At 47.5% G+C, this 23,744-nt stretch overlaps 1 protein-coding gene across 9 annotated transcripts in view; it reads right to left on the bottom strand.

Moving 5' to 3' along the window:
* Positions 1-23,744, bottom strand: part of Msi2 (musashi RNA binding protein 2) — a 371,373-nt gene that overhangs the window by 34,451 nt on the left and 313,178 nt on the right. For all 9 annotated transcript variants that reach the window (XM_034504709.2, XM_034504707.2, XM_034504708.2 and 6 more), the window contains 2 exons: positions 19,599-19,713; positions 11,078-11,152 (listed from right to left, as the gene is read on the bottom strand). In XM_034504709.2, coding sequence (XP_034360600.1) covers positions 11,078-11,152; positions 19,599-19,713 — 190 coding nt within the window. The remainder of the gene's footprint in view (positions 1-11,077; positions 11,153-19,598; positions 19,714-23,744) is intronic.

Here is a 23,744-nt window from a genome sequence, read left to right as displayed (position 1 = left end):
ACTCACCGTCCCTGCCCAAGACTGTAGTTCCTGATAGAAAAATAAGGTTCTATTCCTGGGGTGGCGGTCTACAAGGAGCCTGCAAACAAACTGACTCCCTAGAACAAAGGCAAATGGTGAAAGATAAGCTGAGCCTGGGACACTGTGGTGGTCCCTTGTGCCTTGTGGTGGTCCCTTCTGTCTGCTTCAGGTTCACCACTGAGATCAAGGAGACAGCTGCTTGGAGATGGAGGTGGCAATCCGATGACTCAATCTCAGGGACAGAAGCAGAGGACAGAACAGCAGGAGGGAAGGGAACAAATGAATTCCCGTGGCAGTGAACCTTGACCCAGCCCCAGACGTTGTCGCCCCTCTTCACCTAGCTGAGTTGAACAAAATTCTGACTTTTTATTTCCTGTCACCCAGATTTTCAAACACGGAACAAACAAAGAAAGCTGAAATCCTGTTTTCTCCCAACCTGAGCCATTTTTATTTGATATGCTTGGTCTCAGTTTCCTCCTATGTGTGTGTGTGGGGGGGGGGCGGCTGTTAAACAGACCCACCACAGCAGGCTTCCATTGACACTAGCCCTACTGCAGACACTTCTGCAGCCCAGGGTAGCAAGTGCTGAACACCCAGAACTTCTGATCTCTGGAAGCTCCAGCTCTGACCCTGGTCCCATCACCAGCTCCGTAAGAGGATATCTGGAGTTTCAGTCCCATCCCCCCAGCATGAAGACTGTCCATCCTGGAGTCTCTAGACAGGAGGTTTTGGGTACCAACTCTGCTCAGGGGAGAGCCATGGGAATTTCTTCAATATTTAAAAATCCCAACAGCTAGCAGAAGGTACCTCAGTTCACAGGCTGGAAGGAAGAAGAGTGTTCTCTCTGCCTTCCTATTCCTTGGCTATGAAAGGCCTGGCCTTAGCAATAAGCTATGATAATGACACTAGTAGTCTCTACTTTCTCTAGGTCAAAGGACTTCCTTGTGTCTTTCTCTTACTGGACAAGAAAGCCATGTCTGTTTCTTTAATAGATTTAGACGCTGCAGAGAGGGAACACAAACAGGCATGAGGCTAGGTAAAGGAGAGAGACAGCTCAGTTGGCAAAATGCTTGCATTGCCTCTACGAAGACCTGAGTTAGATTCCTAGAACCCATATTAAGAAAAGAAAAAAAAAAAAGCCAGCTGGCCATGATGACACATCCTTGTGAGCCCAGAACTGGGAAGGTGGCGTCAGGTGGTTCCTGGGGCTTGCTGGACAACTAGCCTAGCTTATCTGGCAAGCTCTAGGACAATAAAAGACCCTGCTTCAATAAACCAGATGAACAATGCTTCTGGAATGCCACCCAAGAAACACACACACACACACACACACACACACACCTTTCATGTTCCCACTTAATGCCCCTCCCTACCTCATCTTCCTCCTCTGTGAGGCACAGCTACTAGTGCCTAGTCTGTGGAGCTGCCATGAAAAGTCAGGGAGATGACAGCGTGAAGAGCTTGCCATAAGTGGACTACAAACTTCTATTTCTATTTTTTATTATTATTGCCCAAGGTAACGGCAACAGAGCTGCGAAATCCCTTTAGTGCTTCCCATTCTAAAATCCTATTAATTTACGTGATTTGGCATTCAGAGAGCTTTCATGGGTAACATGCATAATTTACTGGTGAGCGAAGAGCCGTCTTCTCTCAAGTGTAAGCTTGAACTGTAGTCGGGTCATGTGACAGTGGGACAGAAAGACACTTGGAAGGCTCGGGAGGGCCTGGCCAGGGTGGCTTCATCAGAGGTGTAAGCATAAGTCCTGAGGCTTACGGATGAATTCGGTGATTTTTTTTGACTCTGCATCACTAGTCCCTAGATCTGCAATACCTTTTCAATACTGATGGGGGAAACTTATCTTCTTTTACTTTTTCTTTATGTGTATGCATGCCACCTGTGTGCCAGGTATCCATGGAAGCCACAAAAAGGCATCAGATGCCATGGTGCTGGAGTTAGAGGCAACTATGAGCCACCATAGCTCATATGGTGGGTGCTGGGAACAGAACTCAGGTCCTTTGCAAGCGCAGCAAGTGTTCTTAACTGCTGAGCTATGTCTCCAGTCCCTACCTGGTGAACTTCTCTTTGCGTTTCAAAGCTTAGATTGGTTATTAAATGCTATGGTCTGAATATGTCTGTCATTCCTAAATACTTATGTTGAAATCCTCACCTGCAAGGTATGGGGGGGGGGGGCCCTCTGGAAGTGAGTAGGCATGAGGTCAGAGCCCCTTGGTGAGATTAGTGCCTTTATAAAGGAGAATCCAGGGCCAGCAAGCTGGCTCAGCAGGAAATGGCACGTGCTGAGCAAGCCTAGAAATCTGAGGTCAACCCCTAGTACTCATATAAGGTGGGAGGAGAGCACCTACAACATAAAGTTGTCCTCTGATCTCCATACACTCTGTGGCAGGCATGCTCCACCCACATCATTGTGTAAAGACATATACATACATAATAAATAAATATTAAATATTAATAATAAATTAATAATAAATATTATCAATAATAAATAATAATAAATTAATATTAAATATTAATAATAAATTAATAATATTATTAATAATAAATAAATTAATAATAAATATTCCTTCACTTTAAAAAGAGAATTCAAAGAGTTCCCTAGTCCTATGCCCCACCTTCACAAAGGGAAGATACAAGAAAACAGCATCTGTGGACCAGAAAGTAGTCCTCACTGCCACAGTGAATCTACAGGTGCCTTGACTTCAGACTTCCCAGCATCTACTCCTTAGGAAATATATTTCTGCTTCTGGTTACTATAGCAGGGATAGACTAGGACTGCCCATTCACAACAGCTCTCCAGGTACCATCAACCGGTCCCTTATGCTCTAGCTGGCCACACACAGGATGCTTCTGTAGGCTCTGAGCTCACTGCCCAGTGTCTCTGTGTTCCAAGACTCTCTGGGGCAGGTGCTAATGGTTAGACCATGTCGTTTTCCAGCAACCAGAGAGAGTCAAGGGGCTCTCTTAGGGTGGATCCAGACTGAGCCAGACTCAGTGAAAAAAGGTTCTTGGTGACTTGGATGGAAGGAGTGGTGGATACATCTTAGTCTCTCGCATGTCCTTGGCTAATCCTGGAAGGCATGAAATACTGGACCACCAGGCCCCATGTGACAGTCTCTGAGTTTTTGTTTTCTATACTGCAGGCTTTCTCTTGATTTTATTGATAAAGATAAAAACTGAAGTCGGAGGAAAGGTGACAAGGTTCCCCATGGTGACACTCAAAGCGGACTTTAAGGCCGGTGGTGTAGGTATCTGAGAGGGTGTGGGAAAGCTGTGGGCAGCAGGTGGAAGAGATGGAGGTAGTGGGTACCAGTTCTCAGCTTACAGGGAAGAAGGTACACACCTGCAGCCTCCTTCACTGATACCCTGCCTGTCCCCACAGACCCTTCAGCAACCTGTGAGGCAGGGAGAACACCATCTTTATTTAATAGGTATTTGATAGGTAGGAACACTGAGGTCCAGTGCCTAGGCAAGCTAAGGCAAGGACTCTATCTCCCAGTTTTCTGCAAATCCAGTGTGTGGTATGGGGTGTGTGCCTGCGTGTGCGTGTGCCTGTGTGTGCATGCGCATGTGTGCATGCATGTGTGCATGCTCCTGTGCACGCGCGTGTGTTATGTGTATGTCTGGTGTGACCATGGGGAGCTGAACGCTCACTTAGTTGCATCCTCTCACTTATGCAGAGCAGCTTCAAGAGGCACAGAAAGCTGATCGCAAGTGAAACCCGCAATTCCTGTCAATTCAGATTGCTCCGATTCATTTCTGCAAATGTTTATTAAGTGCCTATTAGGCAGTGTGCTCCGCTTTCATCTGGGAATAGAGTCAACTCTTGATTTTCCATGCCAGCGAGGATGGCTCGGTGATACTGCACACCCACAAGTCCCCACAAACCTCCCTCCAGTCCTGGCTGGATTTGGGGTGTGCTGCTGACTTTCAAAGAAGCAGATCTGCTTCCTGACTAAGCTTGCCTTTAATATTCAAATGAGAAGATAAATCCCAAGTACACACAGGGCCAGGTGGCCGGCAGGCTGGCCTCTGGGAGCTGGCTTGTAATTTAAAAGCGCCTCTGTGAAGAGGTAATCTTTAGAGAGTAGTCTGAGAGGGCGAGGGCCGAGACTCCTTACAGGGTTGAGATGGGACAGATGCACAAGGCCCTTCCTTATAAGGCCACACCCTGCTTATAGCCTCGACCCCGCCCAGGTGCATGAATCCTCAATCAATCCATCCTGGGAAGCTTAACCTCCCACCCTGACATTTCAGGATCTGCTTCCTATCTGGTAAGAGGCTTGCCCCTACTCACTGAGCAAGGAGCCAGGTAGAGCCAGAGAAGTCATCCCACAGTTACCACAAAGGTCCCCAGTGTATTTCTGGGATGGGATAAGGTGAGGGTGAGGAAGATCCCTTATAGACCAAAGAAGGATGAAGGTGACAGGAGATTAGATTGACACTGAAGGGCTGGGCTGTCTGATTTCTGGATTCTGAGATCCTACCAGGACAGCCCTGGAATGGCCTCTCCTGGCCTAAGGTTCTGAGGATTTGTCCAAAGAGTACAGAACACAAGAGACCAGTATGGGATTCAGTCCTGAGCGCATGCCCAGGGCTTCCTTTCTTGAACAGAGACAACCTTGAGGGTCTCTGTCACTCTGGTGGGCCTGAGAAAGGAGTAGACAGAAAGGTCCTGGAGCTACCCCTCACAGCAGCCCTGTACCACTCTAGATAGAACAGGTGTTTGGAGAGTAGAGTGTATTATCTGCTTTTCTGGAAACTTCGAAAAAAATATTTTCTCTTGGCAGAACTGGCAGCTGGTATAAGTCACAGCCCTGTGTCCATAGCCAGGGCTCTTCCCCGAGCCAGGCCATTTGAGGAAGACGGTCTCCTGGATGCTCGAGCTGCTTATTCCACCTCTGTAGGGTGTGACTGGCCACCAAACTGTCTTTGTTCAAAGACTCAGTATCTTCAACCAAGGCTACCTAGCAGCAGCTCTGCTGACAAAAGGTTATTTGAGGTCCTCTCCAGATGAACAGGGCCTCTCTGAGCTAGGAGCCTCACCTCAGGCCACCTCCTAAGGAGCACACTGTTCAGCAAGCACCAGGCAGTGTCGCTGGACAGTAACTAGGAACAAAGAACTGGTAGGGAGTGGTTCAGTGGCTGTGAGTCCTGACAAGGGATCCTGAATGATAATAACTAAGTCTCAGGTGTTCCAAGGCTGGCACCCCCAGAAAGCTGATCTCCATTTGTCACAGTGGCACCAAAGACCTGATCTCCATTGCTAAAAAGACAGGAAACAAACTAGCTACTTCTAGCCCCAGCAGCTGGAGAAGGGTCTCCTCAACCTGGGGCCTATACAGTCTTTCTCTCCTTCATACATACACACAGTAGCTCACAAGAGAAGCATAAAGGCTGGGTTACAAGACATTGGCCTGGCTCTCCTGGCTGCCTAGAACACTGCAGTTAAGGTATTCAATGAGACTTTTGGTAGTTGGTGCCATATTAACCGTATGCTCCTTATTAGCGTTGGAAGATCCCAAAGAGCCACCTCCAGCAAGGAAGAGAAATGTAGCGGAGCAAGTAAAATTGAGAGGATGGGGTGCAGACAGGAGGGGACATCCTTCTGGACTCACTCTTGGTGTTTCTGTTCTGCCCTGTAGCTCTGCACACCCTACCCCGATATGGAAGCCGCCTCTATCATCCTCCACTGTAAACCCTCTTCCAACTCTTCTTTGCTTTGAGGCCTAGACTCGGTTCTGAAACCTGATTCACACACAACCCACCTGCTCCAATACACCTTTGTCAGTTTCTCACTCAAACCCCTGAGGCCTGCCCTAGGGACTCCCTGCTTCCCTGAGGGAATCTGATGCCACTCCTAGCACTGATAAGCAGATCTAGGCAGCACCATCCAGAGAACTAAAGATCACTCCAGAAAGCACATGCACATACACAATCCCTCAATTCTAACTCAATCAAAAAGTCACTTTCATTTTTTCAGAGCACCAGGTCACCTGGCTCAGAAGTGGACCTAGAACAAGAGACCTTTCAGGTTCCCACCCAGCAACACGTCTACTGCCCTTTGACCTACATTGCTCTGGGAATTTGGAAAGTAAATGGTTGCACGAGCATGTGCACAACTGTGCAGACCCATACCTTATGCAGATGTGAAATGTTCCGGATGCTGTGTTCACGTAGGAGGGAGTGGTGGCAGAGGGAGAGGCAGGGAGCTATCCTACAGCTGCTGTATGCAGATGTTCTGTCTCTGTTCAAGGACAGATCACCTCCAGTGAAAGCACAGGGCACTCTGCCTGAGTGCTGAGACAGAGGGGAGTGGGCTGGGGCCAGGCAGCAGCCAGGGGGAGTTGGCATGCTTCTACAAAATGCACTTGGCTGTCCTGGGTGCTGGCTATCTAGTGCTTCACCTCCCCTGGAGGGAGAACAGGACACTCTCAGGTTAAAAGAAGGCAGTACACAGCATGTCTGTGGTAAACAATTTATTACTCTACCTCAGTTACTTACAGGGGGAAACATAAAGTATCATTAGGGAGCAGTGCAGATAAACTATTTACAGCACCACTCATGAGAAAGCTCGTAGGAAAAAATAAATAAATAAAAGGAACCAGTTGCATCAGTTAGCTTTAACCAGGAGTCAAACTGCACAGATCTCCTGCTGCACAGGCTCACTCTATGAATACCAAGGATGCTGATAGTCGGATGTACCGATCCGCTCACACTGGGTGAGTCAAAGAGAGCATGGGTCATTCACTGTCTGAAACTCTAGCTTTTGTGGGTGCAACTGAACTATCATTACTAACTCGAGAGAGTGGGGACATTTCAAAGAGGGAAGCCAAAAAGGTCATCCTGATACGATCCTTCTGGGGAGGGATGGCTCTCAGGGAGCTAGCCCTCAAATGAAATCTTGATTTGGATGGTCCCATGTATCCCTGTCCCTTCCCACCCTGGCAGTGCCATGGGGTAGGGCTGAGGGATAAGGCACATAAGGCAGGGAGGTGAAACTGAAGGAGAGTTCAGTGGTGAAGCCCTCGCAGGGCTAGGCATGTGACTCTGCTATTCCTTCTCATAGATAGGTGAGTTTATTGTGGCAATAGCCACCAGGAGACCAGCCCCAAAGGCAATGGCAACCAGACAGTGTTTACACCAGTGCTCATTCAGATTCCATTTTCCACACAGTTTTGTAGAAGGGTGTGAGTGTTCACATTGCCACTATGCATCACGGGACACAGGTGCTCCCTCTAGATCAGATAGCTGCTACCCCTCTGGGCCACCAGCACTTAAAAGCTCGCCCCGCAAGCCTGTCTGATCATTATTCTAAAGAAGCAGCATCTTCCTGGATTCCTCCGAGGAGTCCCTATGAAGTCTGTGAGCAGTTTCCTACATTCTGGGGGAGCTGGCAGGTGGCGTGGGGGTGGGACTGGCCACAGCACATTCAGGAAGCAAAGTGGGAGGGAACGGGAGCGTGAATGTTTTCTGAAGCAAAACAAAGCAAAACAACGAGGTCTCTTCCAGAATTTGAAACAGGAAAAATCATTTTCATTCATTCCATCAGCCAGATAAGACAGATTTCAGTGGGCCCTGCCAGCAATCAGAAGGGTCTGGCAGGGGTATGTACTCTCTAGAAATGATGGCAAACCCCCCACTTGTGATGCCTTTCTTAGGAGCTTGCTGATAACAATTGCATGCCACACCATCGAAATCAGCAAATAATTTGAAAGTGAAATAAGACTAGTAACTGTTGACAGCAAATAGAAGGGAGGGGCCCAGAAGGCTCCTGGGCAAGGAAGTGGGCAGAGCAATGACAGGTCCACCATTCCAGACTCAACGCTGATGAGAACACAGGGCCAGGGAAGAGCCTTGACCATGACTATGACAGGCAGGAGTCTTTTGCAAAGTGGTCACACCCCAGCCTTCCTAGAAAAGAGCCCCTCCCCCCCAACACAGACAAAAGGCATCCAGCCTCTTTCTTACCACACCTTGTTTGTTCTTAAAGAATCCTGCAGGTGCCTGCAAGGGTTAAACCTATTTAACACAGCTGTGTGGTCCAGGAAGTTCTACTGGTGAGAGTATGGTGAGACCTGAACCCTAAGCAGCTGAGATGGATGCAAAAGATCAAGACAGAAGCAAAGAACACCTTGGGAGGCATCAGGATCCTTTGTGCTGAGAACCTAGGATCCTGCTAGTGAGTGAAGGGTCTGGGTGGTTTGAGAACCTAAATGGGCCGTCATCTCTGGCCCTGCATGCCTCTAGGATGAACTCATCAGGCCTAGGTGGAGCGTGGGGCCCATACATAATCTCAGAGAGGTTAGAAATAGGAAGTGAGCACAGGGTAAGGCCATTGAAACCACAAGAAAAACCATCAGGACAACTTGGTAGTGACAAGAGCTGTGACAATGTCAGAAAGTTCTAGGATCCAACCCCAGGGCATGGGAGCTTGTTCACTGAACCAGGCAGAGGAGGTAAGGAGAAGGCGATGGACTGGGCTGTCCTGACCTCAGAGGATCACTCTACACCCACCTCCAACATCCTCTACAGCAGGAGACAAGAGGCTGATGTCAGAACACTCTAAAGCTTCCTGCTCTAGAAGCCCACCAAGTCTTAAGCTCTGTGATGATGCCATGTTTGATTCAAAAGGGACTGACCACACCCTGAAATCATGACTGAAGGGACACAGGAGTCAGCCTAGGCTTTGTGTCTAGAACCAGCAGGGGCTTGGCAAGGTGTTGGGACAAGCAGTAGAAAGGCAACTCCCAGGGGGGCAGGGTCAGGAATGGGGTGAGCTCTGATGTCAGCCTGACTCCTGACATACTGGGATGAAGGCTGAGTGACTCACACACACCTCTCTGAGCTGCAGGCAGGTGCCTCACTCTTCTTGTCTCTATCTGACCAGGAGATAAAAGAACCCAAGAGCCTTAAAAGTATGACTACAATGGATGGGAAACAGAGAATTTGGTGGCTGAGAATGGACTGCTCAGCCTATGGGCCAGGGAACACAGTCTGTCTGTCTTCAAGGCTGATTTCTACCCAGTTTAACCCTAGTGACCAGCCATAGTTGAGTTGGTGCCATGATGAAGATGAACAGCATCTCCAGGCATAGACACTGGCCTACTCCTTATCAAAGCTTTGACTTCCCAGGAGGGGCCAGGTACCTGGGAACATCACCCCAGTTTGCCCAGACCCAGCTTAGTCACCTTGGCATGTTGGTCTGTCTGGGGTAGACCCAAGGAGGTGAGCCATGGAATCAGAACACTACCAGATGCTTCCTGAACAGGTTCAGATGAGACAGGGATGTTAGCATGGGGTCCACTTCATTATCTCCAAATGATGTCTCCAACTCTGCATGCACACACTCTATAGTACCACAACCCTTCTTTTAATCTTTGAACAGGACTGAACAACAGAACCCTTAGTGGGATAGAAAAACCCTACATTCTACTCTGAGACCAGCCACCACCCTCAGTGGCTGCAAGCCATTAGAATGTGGCCAGTGTGAATGTAGAAGTCAGTTTTTTTCCTTTTTCCTGAATTTTAATTATTACAGATCTAAATTTTAGTGACCAATGTTACCTAGTTGTTAGGTAGGTGCTGGCTAATGGCTAAGTATTAGAAGCTGGAACTCAAGACTTCCTGGACTCTTCTTCTTTCTCTGTGCCTTCAGATCTGTACCTGTCTGTAATGGGGATAACCCAGGAACAGTTCTAGCCTAAATACTGATTCTCTGTCCTTCAGCTCTCAGAGTCCAGGTTATTATTATAAGCTGCAGAGAGGCTGTGGAGAGGGCCCACCAAGGGTCCTTGCTGATAGCATCTCCAGGATGGGAAAGCAGCCTAGGTCCCAGGGAAGCTGCTGTACTCAACCTTCTACCTTGAACTTCTGAAGCTCTATCTTCCTTCTGTCCCTGACCCCATAGTCAGAGAGGGGCATTCACCCTCTTTCAAAGGCTCTAACATCCATTCACAAACAAGAGCAGCGAGGCCCAGAAGTGGGTGACTTGCCACAGCCACTTGTCCAACTGGTACCAGAGATAGGGTAAGTGTCTAGGTTTCCAATGCTGGCCAGAATCACAGGACATAGCCCTACATATCTTCTGTTCCCATCTCAAAGCCTGAGCTGAGTCCAGTGTTAGACCTTTTCTCTAACCTTCTGCTCCTCATGCTTAGAAACACTTTCCTCAGGCCAGCTTTCTGTGCCTTCTGCTCATCACTTCTCTCAGACCTCCAAGTAGAGACATGATAATCACCAGGAGTAGCCCCAAGTCCAGCCACTGAGTATGCCCCCCCCCCACGCCTTCATCCCCTGCAGAGAACCATGGAGCACAGACTTCCTTACATCTGGACATATTATCTGGTCTCTGACTGAGACGCAGTAGGCACCCTAATATATTCTCATCTGTACTGCTTGACTGTGAGGAGGCTTACCTCACAACACCCCTAAAGCATCCCTTCCTGCAACACCCTTCCCATTTTCCCCAGACCACGCCCACCTGCTCCCTCAGCTGAAACACCAGGGCATGTGTGGGCAGTGCCATGCTCTGCTGTCTGTGTGGAGTAGAATGAGAATCTGCACAGCTCATTCAGGGTGCAAAGCACATGTCTGACTCCTGTAGCACACCATCAACATATGGCAGAGAAGCCTGATGCCAGGGCAGTCAGGCCAGGTTAGAGAGGGGAAGAAGGGAAGGCAGGCTGGGAGGCATTAACAAGTAGATGTGGACAGCAGCAGGCAGCAGGGATGGTGGTGTGACAACAAGCCCTGGGCTCAGTTCAGTCCCCCAGGAGAAAATTGAGAATAGGCTTGGGGGGAAAGAAGGTGAGCAGAAGGAGCTTCCCATCTCTTCTCTGCTCCCTTTTTGCCACCAGCATCAAGGAAACACTCTAGTCCACTATAAAGTCCCTTACCCTGGACCAGAGGGGACTTGGAATGTAGGACACTCAGGTATGCAAATTGTGTTCTCTTTTGGAGCATCTGTCTGCTCCGCCCCCCTCCCCAGATGCAGCCTGCCTCCCTTATTTCCCAAACCCCAGGGTCTAAGCCACTCACCTGGGAACTGGTAGCCATAGCTAGGAGCAAATCCGGGGTAGCCTCTGCCATAGGTTGCCACAAAGTTGGGGTAGCCTTGAACACAGAGAGAAAGAAAGAGCTGTCAGACAGTGGCCTTGGATCTGGGGTTATATTCCAGGGAAGGCAGCAATGACTATCAGCTGTTGGTCTCATGGAATTGTGTTGTCTCTGGGGAGGGTCTCTATCCAGGCCCTGGATACCCTCTCTTGTGTGTCTAGGGGTGTGACCATCAGTATGTTTATAATTAACCCGTATTTAGGCAGGCCAGACCACCCAAAGCTTGGGTACCAAAGCCCATGAACCCGTAAAGTAAATGCCACATGGAAGACAGAACACAGTGCCTGCATCTGGCTCTGACATTTGGAGAGCTTACCCTGAATGTACTTTACCTTAAAGATGTTGACAGTAGGAGATTAAAAGTCCTTGTACTGCCTTCTTCTAAGGCAGTGGACAGGGGCCAGAGCACCATATAGGGCAGAGGTACTCTGGAACTGGCTGTTTAGGAGCCATACAGAGGGCTGCTTCTCGGCTTAGCAAGCCACAGATGGAGGCCTTGTCCCAGCACAGAAATTGTACAGATGTATGTCTTTCTCATGGACAATTTATGGTGGGTGGTAGCCTAGGGTGACTTTGAACTGAGGGGTGCTGAGAGTCCTCTGGTGAGTCCTGGAAGGGGTAGGCCTGCTCCAATCTATGAAGAAATTTCCCATTTAAGAGGTCACCTCAGTACTGTCCCCCTCAGTCTTTACGTTCCAGTCTTTACTTTGACTATAGTGAAGGTGAGCGTACCCTTCTTGTACTTGAACATCCTTGGTCACAGCAGCTCCTCGGCTACCTCCTGTCCCTGTCCCCTGAGTGATCAATTCTGCCTCCTTCCACCCATTGTGGGCTAGCTCAGTACAATCATAACCCACAGATGTCACCAGTCCCTGTCCCCAGAGAGACCTACTCTGCCTCCTCCTACCCAGTGTGAGCTAGCTCAGAACAACCCTACTCCACAGATGTCACCACAATCTCCTACCAGCACACTACTCTCTGCTTTGTCCTCTGAAGTGGCTGTCTGGTGAGTGTCAGGCCAGTTAGTATTTGAATGAACTCTGCGCCTGCCTGGGAGGCAGGCCAATGCAAACTTTCACAAGGACTTGCATCTAGAGCCAGTAGGCAGAGGATGGGCAGGTGGCTCTGCGTTTACTCTGGCATCAGCAGGACAATCCAACATCTAGAGGTGCCAAGCGGCCCTCTGACCAGGCCATTCCTGGGCAGTGCCCTTGGCTTGGAGCTGGGGCTCTGATGGCTCAGCTCCCTAAGCTCCTGTCTGCTTTCCAGGTTCCATCCCCAGCCTTATTGTCAACTCTGGGCACCATTGCTCCTGACAATAACCTTTGCCACCTCCAGAAGCCAGAGGTATTTCTTCTGTTTCCACCAAACAGCAGGTGGAAAGCCATTTCAGTGGTGGACTCAGGACAGGCTCCAGGCTTTCCAGAAGACAGGGAGCAGTGGCCACTTTCCACATTTCTGCTTTCCTGACACAATGGCGGCTGATTATCCACCTCCCCATAGATTTTCACGAGTCACACCAAGTACATTCTGACCCCACAAGCCAGGGCTGGAGGCGGAAGCCTGTTCACTACATTTCCCCTTCTCCTCACCACCACAAGCCAGGCTTTGGAGCTCTTGCAATTGCCAGACAGTCAGCGTTTGTGCCTCAGAGGCCCAAAGGTAGGTGTTGCATGGCTGCAGATGTTGGTGGATGGCTTCTGAGTGAGAACAGTGGATCACCACTGGAGCCGGGTCACTCATGGGTCTGGAAGTCAGGAGACCTGGAATCAATTCCTGGCTCAAGACCACTTCCTTGGGGATGACTATGGCCTGGATGCTTGAGTCTCCTTAAATTCACACTGAAATCCTAACCACCAATCAGATGTACTGTATTAGAGGTGGGGCTTTTGTGTGGTGATTAGCTCACAAGAGCACAGCTCTCATAAATGGGATTAATGCTTGTGGTGGTTTGAATGAAAATGTCCCCCATAGGCTCAGGGAATGGCACTATTGGGAGGTGTGGTCATGTTGGAGGAAGGGTGTCACTGGGCATGGGCTCTGAGGTTACAGAAGCTCAAGCCAGGCCCAGTGTCACTCTCTCTTCTTGCTGCCTGACGATCTACATGTAAAAGTTGAAGCTCCTTCTCCAGCACCATGTCTGCCTGCACACAACCATGCTTCCTGCCCTGCTAGACCTCTGAACTGTAAGCCAACCCCAGTTAAATGTTTTCCTTTACAAGAGCTGTCACGGTCATGGTGTCCCTTTATAGCAATAAACCCAGAACTAAGGCAATGCTCTTTTCAGGAAGGTTCCAGAGAGACCACTATCTCACTATGTGAGGACAGAGTACTGTCATGACATTGACTATAGGTGTCACCACCTACTATCGATCATTCTACCAGTGCCTTCATTTTGGATTTCCTAGCATTCAGGATTGAGAAATAGATGTTGATTTAAAAGCTGAGCAAGACCCATGGGATTCTGTCATACAACTCTGATCTGAGACAGGGGCTTCCCCTTTCTCTTAGAGGCTGAGTCTTACTACAAATAGAAAAGCCTTACCAGGGTGGTAGGGAGCACTGATGTACCTAAATGGTCAGCAGTGACCAGTTGTGGTTCTTGCTACAGCTGGAGCCTTCCCACATGTGTGGTCCCACTGAGTTCACTGGCCAACTGCACTATCTCTACTTTATCTGGGCCTGACACTGGCTGTCCTGGTGAGATCCTTCTCCTGATGCCTCATTGGCAGAGGCTACAGGCAAGACAGAATGACTTAGCAATTTGGACCCACTTGTCTCAGAGGGGAAGGAGCCTAGAAGGCCACTGAACTCCTAATGAGTTCCTAATGTGGAAAGGAAGAGGGAGAGTAGAGCAGTGGTCAGACCTCAGAGACCTCCATTGAACATGTGCTCCATGGGGTGTTCTCTGGAATTTATTTCCTGGCAGGGCAGCTCAAATTTTTTCCCCTAAATTGATCATCTACTATCAAACCAGATCTTTCAGAGCTAGATTTCTTATAGCACTGTTTCAACAATATTGATAAATGGATTATAGGTAAATGGTCAAATCACTACTGCCTAGGTGCTTTCATGATGAAAAATGGCTCCTTTGCCTCTAACTTCAGAGTAGGGTCCTAAATTTGAAGTGTTAATTTGACAGCAAGAGCCCATGCATCACTTTCCCTAGATGTAGGTGAGGGACGGCAGAATGGCTAGTCCCGCCCTGTACTCAAGCCATCATGTGACCTGATTGCATGTATTTCCCCCCAGTCAGATCTTAAAACCTTCCACACAAAAGAAGAAACCGACAGGCAAGTTCACACTAACTGTGGGCCTCACCCTGATATTGTAGGCCAGTATCATCAATCGCCCAAGGAATGAAGACGAAAATTCCACACCTGCCACGCTGGGGGATCTCATCTCCATACCCCCAATGCTGAACAGCCTCTCAGCCAGGAAGATGAAATTATAAATTTATAATACAACATTACTTCAATTTTCCTCTTCATTTGCGGCCGTGCAGCCCAGCTCTGCTCCAGTGGCGCAGGGCCCAGGCCGCATGGGGGAAACTGGCTGGCTGCATATCAATAGCACATTACAGTAGACCCACACGAACGCTCCATCAAGCCACATTACAGGAGGATGACCCAGCCACCACTTCCATTAGCAGCTGGGCCCCTCCCACACTGGCCACTGAACAATTTATTTGCTCCAGTACTCTGGATGCCTGATCAATCCCACAGTAATTATCTCGTCACTAAAGGGGGAAAAAAAAATCAAGCCTTCTGCCTGGATGAACACCTTCCTCGCACACAGCCTTTCCATTGTGGCTGCCCAAGTCAGAAAGGGACAATAGAACTTGGGAGTGCTGTAAAGTTCTTTCTGTGGCCCTCTCCTGTGGATGCTCACAGGCTTCTCAGAACCGTGGCTTTAGATCTTTGTTCCTAACAGAGAAAGATTTTCTTACATGGGTTATGGCTCATCCATGCTCTTACTCAACCACCTAGTTTCCTGGGGGGTCGGGGGGGGAAGGTTCTTCCCAGACCCTTGACTTTAATGAAACAAGAGAGAACACTGTCTACTACACATCCAGTACTATGACAGGGTTAGGGTTATGGTATGATAATGATAGTTCCATGAAGTCAAGCAAGTACCAAGAGCCCCTCATGGGTAAGGATGTGAAAGCCAGTCTACAAAGACAAACAGCTCAAGAATTCTCCTAATTTAAGGGTTCCTCCATACCCACGCTAATTTAACCTTAATTAAAACTATCTGAAAAGAAAATTCAGTCCCTTAGGGGTTAAGAGCCACATCACAAATGCTCAGTGGCTGGTGTGCACATGAAGCTGGCAGTCGTGACACTGGCCAGCAGACAAAAGACAGTCTCAGCATCTCGAAGCTCTATGGATCCATGGCTCCAGAAGGGCAAGAAACAGCTGGACTATGAGCTGCTTCTGGCTACCAAGAAACAGGTGCACAAATGGGAGTCTTCCTTACAATAGACTCAAACAGGTATTTTTGGAGGAAAGATAAACTCCAGTAGAGACTATAGTCAACTCTAGGAAGCTAAGCTGTGTGTTCTAGCCATCTCCCCATATGGACTGAGTGTCGGCAGATCAAGGCTCCCTGGACCTTTTCAACAATGATTTGTTTGTTTGTTTACTGCCTTCAGTCTAGAAGGCATTAATGTCAGGGAACACCAGACCAGGGATTTGTAAGGCTCTCTTGCAACAAGTGAAGATAAGAAAGTTTTGGCTAGTGGTTAGCTGGCTTCTTTCTTCTCCCCAGACTGGCAAGGGAAGCCTTTCTGCAAGTCTCAACACTGCACACACTTTCTCTACCATGTGTTTAATAAATAGCATGTGCCCAACCAGGCCAAGAGCATTAAAGGCGGTGAGATTATGAGGCTGAAGGCAGAGACGGCCAAGAGGAATCAAATACATCAACAGCTATGTGTTTGCTCTCACCAAGTCCACTTTCATTCAGGACAACTGGGGCAACTCCACAGGGCTGGATGACTATGGGTGTTCCCACAGAATGTGGACAGTGGGACAGGACCCAGGGCTTGCAAAACACCTGATGGTACAGTTGCTTCTGGTTCTCTTTGGCTCAGAAACGAGAGGTGGGGCATTGGAGTAATTCTCCTCCTCCCCTTCAGTCCTCTACACTCTTTAAAGGAATTCCCACCATCTTCAATGCTGTTCTAGTAAAGGCTGTGAAAGCTAACGTCAAAACATGCTGCGTTTTCCCCAAGGATGCTGGCAGCCACATCAAGTAAGATCAAGAAAGGATGCTGTACTCCCATATGCTTGTCAGCCTCCCTTTCCTGAGACCTCCCAAAGGATGAAGAAACTCCTGAAGGATATTTTAAAAATTAGTTCCATGGTGCCCCAAGTCATGAGACCAGTACGCTGGCTGCTGTCTCAGCTCCTGATTAGAACACTAGCTCCCTCAGACTGGAGGCAAGGTTCTCAGCTGCCCCCAGCATGTCTAGCACACTTACGACACAGAGTAGGCACTTGGTAAGTGTATGCTGGATGAGTGAATTTTAACATTTCAGTGGCTCATACATTTTGTTTTTTAAAACCTCCTTTTAGAAACTCCCTTCATTAATGAATATTTGATAGGGGCTAATTAATTTTTTTCCACAGGGTCTCCTGATATAGCTTAGAGTGGTCATGTCTATGGTCTTGCCTCAGCTTCCTCACTGCAAGGAATACAGCTGTATGCCACTGCATCTGGCTAGTGTCAGTGATCTTTATATTTTATTTTTTTTATCAGACAGGTTTTCACATAGTCCAGACTGCCTCAAACTTGCCACGTAGCCAGGGATGACTTTCAACTGTTCATCATCTTGCCTCTACCTCCTATGTGCTAGAATTACAAGTATGTGCCACTTTGCTCACCTCTTCAATGAATTGAGAAAAAATATTTTTTTCTCCTGTAGGAGCCAAGGTCATCAGCCAAATTGTCAGAGATGGGGACAGCATGGGTCCCAGGACTGATATGTAAGCAATGCACTGTGGAGATGGTCCTACCCAAAGAGTAGACTACCCAAGGCCACACTACCACATTAGAGGAAAGATGCCCAAGCAAGGAAGCGGTCAGGGAGGATGAAGTCTTCCTTCTGCTTCCTCCTAAAGAGCTAGAGGCCCAAGGACGACGATGCACATTGGCACCAGGAAGGCAATCCAGAGCACCTATGTATCAAGAGCTAAGCACTCTGCCATAGACCAGCATCTCGTGGTTTTGACAATCATTTAGAAGTAATCATTGTGGAGTGGGGGAAAGGGCTTGCGGCACCAGCGTGAGGACCTGAGTTTGACTCCTTAACAGCCACATAAAAATGGAGGTGGTGACCTAAGGTGTCATGTGCAAGTCCAAATCTCAGAGCAGAGAGGAGGATCCTTGGGGATACAGGACAGCCAGTTTAGCTGAATTGATGAGCTTCAGGACCAGTGAGAACCCTGTGCTTCCCCATGCATGTAGCACACACATGCATGCTTACATGTCCACACATACATCCTCTTACATGTACACAGATCTATTGAAACTCTTAATTTCCTCTATCAAGTGTGTATCCTCACAGTTGATGATGGAGTTACACTCTGATAAGCTTACCACAGATTTACAACCGTGCACTCATTGTATTTACCACACCTAATCTTTTGACTTGCACAACTTAGTTGACAGCAAGCTGCACGGAAGACTTGCCTGTGTCCCTTCCTGACAGAGAACATGGCTGTTCTCTAACAAGCTACCGCTCAGGAGCTGCCCCTGCTCAGTTACTCCAGGGAGTGTGGCACTGTAAATCGCCAGCCTGGGAAAAGATCCAAACTCAATAGTCAAAGCAGTGTCTACTGAATACACACGGCTGTGGCTGTCTCACCACTGTTAAGCAGAAAACTAGTGGGGTCAAGCCAGTGTAAGCCGGGGACAATCTTGTCTACCGTAAAACAGTCTCTGAGCTCAATATGCAGCCAACTTCTGATTCCACAGGCCTCCACCTCCTGAGTGCCAAGTTCACTCATGTGTACCACATGCTCAGTTTTATGCAGTACTGGGGAACTGAACCCAGGGCTTCATGCATGCTAAGCAAGCACTCTATCAACTGAGCTACACTCCAGCCCTACCATATTGTTTTAATTACTGTAGCTTTATGCAGTGCTTTGGGATATAGTCAAAGTAGAGTTTTCTTATTTCTCTTTTACAAAAAAATTATTTTCTCGCCCATTTCTATGTCTAAGGTAAGTTTTAGAATCACACAGATAGTTTCTGAGGAACAGTAATAGGATTTTCCTTGTAAACTCTGTTAAGCCTAAAAAATTAATCTGAGGAGAATTAATAGATTGGCCATTTAAAAATCATTCTCAATGGCACCGTGCTCTGTCTTTTAAGTTCTTCAATATAGCTCTACCTGCCCAAGTTATTTTCTCAGACAAGTAGATACAATTCTTTGAAAGAGCATGAAAAGTTTAATACATTTAAAACTAAGCCAGGAATGATTTAAACAGCAGCAAATCTGAAAACACATAAAGAGCTTATCAAACAATATAGAAGAGGGACCCTTAGCCAAGGCAAATGAAAACCCATTAAAACTAGACAGCTCATGTGCCTGAATGGAATTTTACCATTAACGACCATTTATCCCATTTAATTAGTATTTTCCCGACACACAATAACTTGCACTAAAATACCGTTCTCTCGCCTTGAAATTTCTAATTATTGTTGCGACCCACACCATTACGCATCTCCTCCGCTTTCTCCATCCTTCATGCCATTTAAGCGGTGAGATTTTCAATTATCTACACAGGGCGGACAGAGATACCTTTAAGGAAAGGGGCATAATATGCAACTCAATTTCTCTAAAAGCCAGGAGAGATCATTTTTAGTCAGAACAAACATACTTTGTCTTTCATCATTTTTTTTTTTTTTGCAAATAAAGAGTAAAACAGGCTATTTAAAACATCCATTTAAATGCAAATTTTGATATCCCAAGAGGAAAATGTTAATCATTTAAATAGACAGGATTAGTGCCCACCCTTGCCACCCTTCAGTTCCTCTCCTAAGTTTTAGAAAAAAGTAGCCCGAGTCCACACAAGTTAAGGAATCAAGGAGTCCCTTAGGTCACAAGAACTCTCACTGGGCCAAGCAGGCTGAGACAGAGACAGGTGTACAGACCTGTGTCCTGTTTGGGAAAGGAAATGGACAGAGAGTTTCAAGCACATCATGAGCTAGGCTCAAGGCAAGATAATGCTACATGCTCAACAGATTGCCAAGACCATCACAAAGGTGAACCTATCGACCTAGAAAACGAGGGAATGGCAGCTTAGACAGGTAAACTGAAACTCGGATGGGTTCAGTTTGCCCAACTGCTAGGTGACTCAGGTGGGTCAGGCTGCCACAGCTCTCACCCCCCAGCCCCCTGTGCTCCCTCAGCCCCACACCTATGCAGACTCACCCAGCATTCCCATGCCAAGCATGAACGCATCCATGGTGTACGGCAGCCCCCGGGCCCGGCCTCTGGTCCCAGGTGGGAACATGACTTCTTTCGGCTGAGCTTTCTTACATTCTACCTGTTAAACAGAAAAGGAGAACAAATGAGATGCAAATGAATTCCACGTAAATGTCAGATGCAGAACCGATCCGGTTACGAGCTGTTATTTTTAGCCTTGCTCCTTACTCACTGTAAAAATAGCTGTGCTGAGTAAATGGCCTGCAAAATAAATATTTAAGAAACCATACCACTTGTGCAAATCCTGCTTTGGAAAAACCTACAAGGATGAAATTAGGTTCTGGAAGGGCAGTGAGGACGCCAGCAAAAGATACACAAGTGGGGCTGCAACCCGGTGCACAAGACATGATGGACCGGCCTGCAGATACCAGCAGCAGCAATTATAATCATCTTTCATGGTTGTTTGGTCTTTTAGACAGACTCCTTGATGGTCCTGCATTCCAGGGACTCCTCACATCAGGCCCTCAGAGAGTCTCTCTTATGATACAGGGAGGGGTTTCAGTCCCGGCTCCATCTCCCAGATGAACACTGAACATCAGAGGCTCAGAAGTAACATACCACAGTCCACCCCCAATCAGGTAGAGGCCGTGCAGCCACACGTTACAATTGTCAAGTTAGCGATGCCACCATTCCCTCGGGACCCATACTACCACATTTAACAAGGGAGTCCTGAAATTTAACACGGACTCTGTTCCTATGGATTGCTGGTTTTGCACTGGGCACTGGTGTCTTTTAGCGGTTGCTGATCTTTCCATTATGTTTATCTTCTGCCTCCCAAATCCCCCAATCCCACTCTACTCATGCACACAGAAGTCACTTACTGAACACTCTTACCTATATAAAATAGCAATCTTAGGGCCAGGGAGATGGCTCAGTGTAAGGTCACTTTCCATCAACCCTGACGTCATGTGTTCATTCTCCAGGACTCACATGGTGGGAGGAGAGAACTAACTGACCCTTCAGACTTGTCCTCTGATCTCCATGCATATGGCACATGAGTTCCAACATAAATAAAGACAAACAATAAAAACCTGAAAGTCCAGGAAAGAATTCTGTGGCCTGCAGAAGCTCCTGTATGGTTTGAGAGAAGTGCCTGGGCTTGCTCAGCACCCCTGCTTTTAGTTTTCAGGTGAATTTAACAAGGGGTGTTGGCTGTAAATCAAGCCCATTGCTGATAAAGATGGGCTGAGCAGGGCAAAAGCAGGGCACTTAGAGCAGCCAACAGAAACAGCCTAGGAGCCTGACGGTGACAGAGGAAGAGGAATTGGGTATCTTATTTAAGAGCAGTCTAGGGACACGTGGTATAGGAGCAAATGCTCTGCTTGGCTCAGTAGCTGCCAAGGGTATTGTTGTATCATAGGAGGACACTGTGGCTGCTTATGGTGTGTCTGAGTCAGGCAGAGTGAACTAGATGAGGTGCAGTATATATCGTTTAAAAGGGGAACTACATAGAAGATCCATTTTGGAGATACACTCATCTTAGATACCCTAATTAAAAATACTGTATTAAAAATACAGCCAGGCCTTTAATCTAGGCTCTTAGGATGCAGAGGCAGGGTGGATCTCTATGAGTTCAAGGCCAGCCTGGTAGAAATTGAGTTCCAGGACAGCCAGGGCTGCACAGAGAAACCCTGTCTTGAAACTCCCCCAAACCACCCCCTCCCAACAACCTTTAGTAATTATAAAGCCAGGAGTGGTGGTGTATGCCTGTAATCTAAGTACTTGGGATGTTGATGCAGGAGGATTACACATCTGAGGAAAGCCTGGGTTATGCAGCAAGGCCTTGTCTCAACAAAGAAAAGACAGAATAGAGTAGAACAGAATAGAAAGAGAAATCCCCTCAGTGATTAAGTGGAAAAATCTGACCTAAAAGAGTAACTCTGAAAGCATCTAACAGGTATTACTCTTGCTCTTCAAACAATGGTAACTACAAATGTCTTTAAAAACAGACAAAAACCACTCAAAGTGCATGACGGATATGCTTACACTAGAGCTTTCTTTGTAGAAGAAATGAGCATGGTGAAAGAGAAACAGGTAAGAGACGGGAAAGGGCAACTCACAAGCAGACAAGGAGCGTGTATGTTCAAAATAAGGTATTTTGGGGAGCCGGGGGATGGTTCAGTAGGTAAAGACATGTGGACTTGAGTTCAAATGTCCAGAGCCCATGTAAGACCTGGACGTGTGGCCGGAACACCTGTAATCCCAGCAGTCCTACTGGGGAAATGTCTCCATTTTGGAGACATTGTGGGCCAGCAAAACTGGTAGCTGGGGAAAATGAGATCCTGTGCCTCAAACAAGGTAAGGGGACAAGGATGACAGGCATGGCCGTCCTCTGATCACCACACATAGATGTATACAGTTGTCCTCTGATCACCACACACATGATATGTACACACACAGGATATATTTTCATCCATTAGATGGGTATCGAGGACAGCAAGGTTTGAAGTAAGAGTCCTGAGGGTGTGGGGAGGGAGGAGGGTACAGTACTTTTCCCATTGTTGTGACCAATGGGAAGAAGCAATATAAGCAAATAGGGTTTTATTTTGGCTCACGGTTTGGTGGGGGAAGGCACAGCCATAGTTGTGAGGTGGCTAGCTGTATTGCTTCTGTTGTCAGGTGGCAAACAACAAGCAAAATAGGGGACTGGGCTATATAGACACCGAGGCCTGGGGGCTGGAGAGATGGCTCAGGGGTTAAGAGCGCTTATTAGAAATTTGGTGTGGTGGTGCATGCTTTTAATTGTAGCACTTCAGAGAAACACTCAGATCTCTGTGAGTTTTAGGCCAGTGCTATCTACATAGTGAATACCAGGCTAGCCTGGCAACATAGTGAAATTCTATCTCAGAAAGAAAGAAAGAAAGAAAGGAAGGAAGGAAGGAAGGAAGGAAGGAAGGAAGGTAGGTAGGTGTATATTACCCTTCCAGAGAACTGAATTTTGAGTCCTGGAAGCTCACAACTTCCTGTAACTTCAGCTTTAGGGTATCTGGAACCTCTGGCTTCTACCTGTGCCTGCATGTGCCTTGTGTGTATGTGTGCGAGCATACCCCACAAACCACACCCCAGATAGACAGACACAGACAGACAGACAGACAGACAGACAGACACACACACACACACACACACACACACACACACACACACACACACACGAATTAAAAATAAATTGTAAAACAGTAACAAAGCGAGAACAATTCAAGTCTTGCCCTCCAGTGACCTACTCCCTCCAGGGCTCAGTCCCCAAAAGGCTCTCCAACAGTCCCACCATCTGGGGACCAAGTGTTTAACTATATGAGTACATTTCACATTCAATCCACGGCAGGTGGAAATTGGCCCTTTGATTTTCCTGAAGGGCAACTGGTAACAAAAACCTACTATGAGCCCGTCCATCTTTTGGTTTATCAGTCCTGCATGTTGGAATCTGTACTGTTGAGAACCTATGGATGAGGCTACTTGCCAGCGGCGGCAACAACAACAACAACAACAACAACAATTCAACAGCAGGAACTGTGGCTGGTGAGAGAGGTCGGCTCTTCTTGCCACCAAGCTTGACCACCTGAGTGCTGTCCCTGGGACCCAGATGGTAGAAGAAGATGCTGCAAGCTGTCCTTTAGACACCCCCAAGCCCCCAGAATGTAATAAAAAAAATAAGTAATAGGGTGGAGCCTAGAAAGATGGCTCAGCAGTTAAGAGCATTTGCTCTTTCAGAGGACCTAGGTTCAATTCCCAGTACCCCCATGGTGACTCATAACCATCAGTAACTCCAGTTCCAAGGGATTCAACATCCTACTCTGACCTACATAAGTACTGGGCATGCATGTGCTATACAGACATGCAAGCAGGCAAAACCATTCATAGACATAAAATAAATCTTTAAAATGTTTTTGTTTGTTTTTTGTTAAAGCACAAACAAACCACAAAACTAACTGGGAACTAAAGAAGTTGGGTATGGCCCAGCACCAATGACAAGTACTGGAGACCTCCTAGATCCCAGGCAAATCGGGACACTAGTTATTCTAACTGCAGGAAGACAAACATAAATGGCAGTGATCTTGTAGAGGACAAAACAAACAAACAAAAAACCCAAAACAA

The sequence above is a fragment of the Arvicanthis niloticus genome, chromosome 6 (assembly GCF_011762505.2).
Source record: "Arvicanthis niloticus isolate mArvNil1 chromosome 6, mArvNil1.pat.X, whole genome shotgun sequence".
Taxonomy (NCBI): Eukaryota; Metazoa; Chordata; class Mammalia; order Rodentia; family Muridae; genus Arvicanthis; species Arvicanthis niloticus.
The sequence above is the reverse complement of the archived record's forward strand: the minus strand, read 5'-3'. Positions and strand labels throughout refer to the sequence as shown.